General features: G+C 36.6%; 1 protein-coding gene across 1 annotated transcript in view; it reads left to right on the top strand.

Annotated features, from left to right (window-relative positions):
• The window catches only part of LOC104948022 (methionine synthase-like), a 25142-nt gene extending 20087 nt beyond the window's left edge, over window positions 1-5055 (top strand). The window contains exons 19-21 of the mRNA XM_010774207.1: window positions 35-147; window positions 1244-1314; window positions 2120-5055. Coding sequence (XP_010772509.1) covers window positions 35-147; window positions 1244-1314; window positions 2120-2198 — 263 coding nt within the window. The 3' untranslated portion in view covers window positions 2199-5055. The remainder of the gene's footprint in view (window positions 1-34; window positions 148-1243; window positions 1315-2119) is intronic.
• The last annotated feature ends 1733 nt before the right edge of the window (window positions 5056-6788 follow it).

The raw sequence follows: 6788 nt of genomic DNA, 5'->3' as shown, positions 1-6788 counted from the left end.
GTGTGTGTGTGTGTGTGTGTGTGTGTGTGTGTAGGTATTTGTCTGACAGAGTCCCTGGCCATGCTGCCTGCTGCCTCCGTGTCTGGACTTTACTTCTCCAACCCTCAGGCCACATACTTTGCTGTGGGGAAGATCACCAAGGAGCAGGTTAGACTGCCCATCCACATCTTTACCTCATATAGTCACTTTATAACATTTGAATGAGACCCCTTTCAGAAAGTTGGATGCACACTGATAGACCTGCATCACAACTGGATAACGGTCATCTTACTATTTGTTAGCAGAACTACGGAAATTAATCACAGACTATTTAAAACAAATGAAATGCAATAGAAGCATGGAGGACAGACCAAAAAGATAACAATTAGATAAAAAGCTCACTAATGGATAACTACCTCCTGTAAAAGAGGTGATTGACACTAGCTAAACATAAGGATACAAGCCACCAGGGAGGAAGAATGCATTGACCGGGGGTAGAAAATTATAGAGAAGAGGTTTGTTTCTGATTGAGCCGTTTCTGGGAGACACCAACGGCTTTATTCTACATTCACATACACAGTATTACCCCCCATAAATCCGGCCTTTATTTCCCTCCAGATGGAACCGTGTGAATTATGATAAATACCCTTGTGTGACTTAAAATTCCAAGAAAGAAGTGAGCTTATCAGGTCACTGAATCGTGAGCTGGTTAAGTTGCATTGTGGGTAAAGTCGATGTCAGGTTTTAACAAGGAAGAAGAATGCGTGGGCAAAAAAAGATAATATTATCTCTGGTTCTGCTTTATCCATTCCTTTATAGCCTAACAATGTCATAGGAATGCTAAATCACTCGAGTCATATTTTAAGTAACTGTTGAGACTCACCTTATAAATATAAAAAAACAATAGAAGGATCCTAACTTGGATTTTATCACTAATATTTTGATGAAGGATTTGTAACAGAGGGGAATCTAAACACCTCACTTGTGTTTCAGAACCGGGTTTATTGCTAAGTAAGTTTACACAAAAATGAGTGTGTAAAAAAAGCATTAAAAAAAATGAATAAAAAACAAACAAACAAGTAAAGTAAATTTGACAAGTAATATAAATATACAAAAAAGGAAACACAATAAGAATATGACAACTTACTCTGAAATAAGTGCAGTATAATAGAATTGAATTTTTTAAATAATGAGCATTAAGCAGAAATGTGAACATACACGGAGGAGTGTGGAAGTTTCACAGTGTGAAAATGCTCTTTTGCAGGTGGAGGACTACGTCAGGAGGAAAGAGCTGAGTGTGGAGGAGGTGGAGAGATGGCTGGCTCCAGTGCTGGGGTATGACAATGAGGCATAGAGAGGGAGCACTGCAGTAAACTGGACCACTGAGGGATCAGAGCAGGGTGCAACATAATCACACACACAAACACACTCACAGGGTCCAACTTCTCACTGTGGCCCTCAAACAGGGATTCACTGACATCAGCAGTATATTTCTTATTTTAAAACACTCTAGGTTTTATAATTGTACTCAACATTTGTACGCAACATTTCAGAACCAGTGTGTTTTTATATTTCTCTAACGGGTTATGACAAGCTTACTTTTGTTAAACACTACGCTATTGGCAAGAAAAATCTACAAGAGATTGTACAGTGCAATCAGAGAGATACAGTATGTCCACGTTTTTGAGCAAGTCCATGTAATGTAAGCTCATGTAAGCCATTATACTTTCTTAGCAACTATTCATGGTTTGAATATAATATAATAGAATTCCTTTATTGTCATCGTATCAGGTACAACGAAATTTAAAAAGCAGCAATCCTCGCAGTGCATTTCCACATAAAACGAATAAATATATATCTATATAAACATATACACACATAAACATATGCTCACACATCCATACCAACATGCATACATGCACGCACATAATTTAAATACAGTTTGCAATATAAAAAACACAGGGATGATATTTTGCATCTCTGATGTCGATCAATTAATAAGTTAATAAACTATTAAAAAGTAGTGCAGTTGCAAATTGTAACTATGTGAGTTCAGCGTTTGACGGTGTTCAGTTCTCGTACTGCTCTGGGGTAGAAACAGTTTTTCAGTTGGTTTGTCCTTGATTTAATTGACCTGTAGCGTCTACCGGAGGGCAGAAGAGCAAACAGGAAATCTCCAGGGTGTGAAGAGTCTGCAATTATTTTGCCTGCTCTGTTGAGGCAACGTTGGCTGAAGAGTTCCTCCAGAGAAGGCAGTGAGCAGCCGATGACCTTCTGGGCTGTGTTGATGACCCTCTGAAGGGATTTCCTGTCCTTTTCTGAGCAGCTGGCACACCACTCGTTTAGGCAATATGCCTTGGGTCATAATAACTTTATTTTGCCCACTCTGAACTGTTATACAACCCTGTTTTTGTATCTGTTGACTAATGTCAATACATCAGTGTTTATGGTTATTTTAATAAGGGAGGAAAATTTCATCCTTTTAGAAAATGTGTTAATTTCCTTTCTCTCTGTGTATGTGTTTGGTAATGATTCCTGTTTGGTCAGTATGTGGTTAGCCTAGCTTAGTATAAAGACTGGAAGTAGAGAGAAACAGCAGTCTTTATACTAAGTCTTTCTAACCCACTCTAAAAGAAATGTAACACTGTTGAACTAGTTCAAATGTTTTAATGAAACAAGACTCAGGATCTGTTTTTACTTGAATTGGCAACAGTCAATATGTATTTCTTATTACAGTTCTAACCTTGGAGGTACTGAACAATGTATTTGCACTTAAAAGGTATTATGGCAAACAGTGAACAATATAATAAACCCGGCTGCCAATGTTATAATCTTTATTTCAAACCAAATCAATTCAAACTAATTCATCACACTACAAACCCTGGACATCTGTGGTTTCATTTTTTTTTTACTAATTTCAATTATTTTCAATGTGTATATGGAAGGGAAAGTTAGATGTTTACAAACAGATACATCTATTTATTTCAGTTCATTTAAAAACATTTTAAATCCTTATTTTAATGTTCTTTTGCAGTTTTTTTAAATCAACATTTGCATGGAGGTTCTTATTTGTTTATTACTCAAGTGCCAAAGTGGTCAAGTTTATATTATATGGTGCATTTAAAAAACAAAGGATTCTTGATAAAGTATAAAAAACATAATAATATATAAGAGGAGTCTTCCGAAAAGGTTGTCTTCTTACTTCAAAAATGACTATAAGTGAGAGACTCAATGAATACGTGTTATTAAGATAAAGTCTCATTTGATTAATTTTCTAATGATTTTTTCCTTTGTTAATAGTTCTGTTGATAATTGTATCCACCAAAATTGTCGCAGTACATTTCAGCCTCCAGACATCTGAACGTACGACAAGCACCCAATGATTTCAAGCTTCTATCATACGCTTATTTCCCAGTGAGACAGTATCCTGTGTAACTCGAATAAGATTTTGTGTATTATTTGAATCTGGTTAGTTCATCTCATTTCATTTCAAACCTTTATTTAACCAGATTGGTCCCATTGAGATCATAGATCTCTTTTTCAAGGGAGACCTGCTTCTTCCACATGAAACATAAAATAATAAAGGACATTATATTTACAGGATACATTTACAAGTGCCCATAGTATCAACGAGCATTTCATTTAGCCTAGCTTTAAAAACATGCAGAGGAAGGAGATTGCTCAGTTTCAACTCTTGATGAAGATTGTTCCAAGCAAGTGGAGCTGCGCACATAAAAGCTCTCTTACCTAAGACAGTCCTTGCTCTTGGCACATCTAACAATAGTACATCATGAGATCTCAGACAATAGCTGCTTGCTACTCTCTGTGTTATCAGAGAGCAGATATAATACGGGAGTTTACCCAACAAAGCTTTATAAATAAACGTGTACCAATGACTGAGCCTCTTTACAGTAAGTGATGGCAAACCTGCCTTGGCATACAGGGTACAGTGATGAGTAAGTGCTTTACAATTAGTGACAAATCTCAGTGCGCTGTGATAGGCGGCATCTAACTTGTTCAGGCAATAAGCAGGTGCATTCATAGAACTGCTGATTGTCAATTCATAATGTTATTTCTGAGGGATTGTTAAAGCCTTGTCCAGGTTTTATGAATGCCTATCTTCCAAGTGTTACTGAGGTGATATATACTACACAAAGATCTGTAAGACACATTTTATTACGAAGTATGCATATTCATCTATTTTGCAAGCATTAAATAACACATTTTATCTACACAGTGCTTTGAACAAATCAGTAGTGACAACTTAATAATACAAATGAAGTATTGTAAATGATTATTCAACGCAGGAAAATCCACTGTACCAGCATGTAGGGTTTAAACACTTTAACAAACTTGAATGTATATTTTTTCTGACTTGATAAGAAACAAAAAAACAGTTTGCTGCAAATGTATGGCTGTGATGACAACACAAATAATAATTGTTTACAATCAGAGATATATATTTTTATGTTTTTTCATCAAATGTAAAAGCATGATTTAAAAAAGTAAAGAAAAAAAGGATGCTTTAAACTAAATTGTTAAGATTAAACTCTCCTCTTGAAAATATAAGATAATAAGATTAGATAGATTATTGGTAATTACAGTGAAGGGTTAATTTAGTATGGGATAACCCTTGGATGTTTTTATCAAATGTTATTTAATTCCAGTTTTGCCAACAACAAATACAGCATTTCAGACTTTGAGGTATATTTAGTTCTCTCACAACATCCACATACTGTTGACATGTTACCAGGTATTATCAGTGTTATACTGTTAATGGACTTTACAACATTCTCATTCCATGATCCGAAAAAGTCTCTGGATATACCAAAATGTTGGGTTCAATTTGAAATGGTGTTTATATTAGATGCTAGCTTAGTGCATTTCACATGTGTCTTAAAAGCCCTGATGTGCTGCAGTGGCTGATCTTAGTTTGAATGAAACTATTTTTTAACAAGTTTGATTTTCTTACATTGTTAACAAGAGTTGTTGATACATGATGATTACATTGCAAACACTGTAAAACAGGAGCAATAGAACGGTGTTTTTCGTTGAGAATAAATCACTGCAACACTGTTTTGTCTTTCTCTGAGTTTAAATCTTTGGTGTGAAGGAAAAACATATATTTAAATACATGTCATTTCTGGCCAAAAAAAGTGGATACATGTCTTTGGTGAAGCTTTCTGGTGGAGCTTTCTCAAGTCTGAAAAAGAAATTGACCCTAATGATGTCATAATGATATCATTTTAGATTGCGCTTTAATACAGGAAAACAAATTTGGGGCAAGGACTTTGAAATAAGTTGGTATACCATACAGCAATGGCCTAATACAATCAATTTGGTGAATTATGGGAAGTATAGGACAAAGGGACTAAATCCTAATCTGACACTTCCCACTCAGTGACAAATTGAAGTCTGTTTATAGTCAAACAGCTGAACGGCCACTTTTCTTTGTGCCAATGTAGATGTATAGTATACATACACTCATCTCTCAGGCACTAACGTCTTACCTTTTTTTTAAGCATGGTTAAAAAGTATTGTATTGGCATCTCTTGGATTAAAAGTCAAACTCAAAAGCCAAACCCCCTGCAGTCAACATGTCCATGAGTTGTTGGGCAAGATGCACAACCCCAAATAGCTCCTTCTACAGTATTGGACGGTATGTAAAATGCGATTAACGCGTTAGCTAAAGAACATGTAATAATCAGTGGCGTTTTCTCCCGGCCTGTTTTTTCAGACCTTTGTTATAATTGTAATTTTCTGCCTCGTTTAGTATGGTTGATTCTACTCTGTTGCAATCATAGACTGCAATATTTCCCCTTTTGTCAGAGTATTTTTATAACGAATGAAACGGCGCCCCTCTAAACATGAATTTGTGGTGAAACAGGGTATTGCACTCACTGTAGATTTATGCCACGGTCGAGAGTAGGCCAGAAGCAACTCGCTTCCCTTTAGTGAACACCTTTTGAGGAATGAACCAATCAGATGAGGACATGGTTTAGCCCCTGCCACCTTGTGATTAGTCAGGGTCATGCCAAGGTAATTCAGCCAGCCGACCTCTGGCTTCCCTTGGCATGACCCGACCAATCAAATCACATCAGCGCCATACTGACAACAACGCCGTTAGCAAGAAACAACTTAGCAAGTGCAGTTATGAAGAGTAGAGATTAGAGTTAGAAGAAAAAAAAAAGGTTTACTAAATGACCACTACATGGGTGGGTGTGTGTGACTGTGAGCCTGGCCCTGCCCCCTCCTCCCCCCTTCCTGCCATCTTATCACTAAACAGAGGGGGGGAGGGAATTTAAAAAACAGTTAGCTTACACTTGTATTTGTTCTCTCTAAAACACAGTGTCTGTAAAGATGGGGGAGACTGTCTCCCCCCCCCCTTCCTGCCATCTCTCTGTTTCTGCTGATGTGTAAAATATACAAAATAACGTTTTATATACTTACTCTCTTGTTAAAAGGTGATGAAGTTTGCAGCGTAAGCCAGCCATCAGTGTTCTAGTTTTAAGGTTTTGCATACCTCAAAGTGTGTCTAAAAGTATCTTGGCAAGAGAAAAAAAGCCAAAAATCCGCCTAGGCCATTAAAAAGAAACCGAATTCCATGTTTTACAAATGAACAGACACAAATGCAGACTTGACTACTTGGCAGTTGATTAAAGCAGATGTGTCCTTTTTCATCTCTCAAAGGTTTGGGTCCTGTTCAACACTGGGTACAGAAATATATTCAATATACAGTCATTTGTACGTAAAGATTTTTTAAGTTGTAAGCACTTAGAAATATACATTTGATTGCATTTAAAGTGGCT

This window comes from Notothenia coriiceps, unplaced genomic scaffold, assembly GCF_000735185.1.
Source record: "Notothenia coriiceps isolate Sejong01 unplaced genomic scaffold, NC01 NC01_scaffold00000189, whole genome shotgun sequence".
Lineage (NCBI taxonomy): Eukaryota > Metazoa > Chordata > Actinopteri > Perciformes > Nototheniidae > Notothenia > Notothenia coriiceps.
The sequence above is the reverse complement of the archived record's forward strand: the minus strand, read 5'-3'. Positions and strand labels throughout refer to the sequence as shown.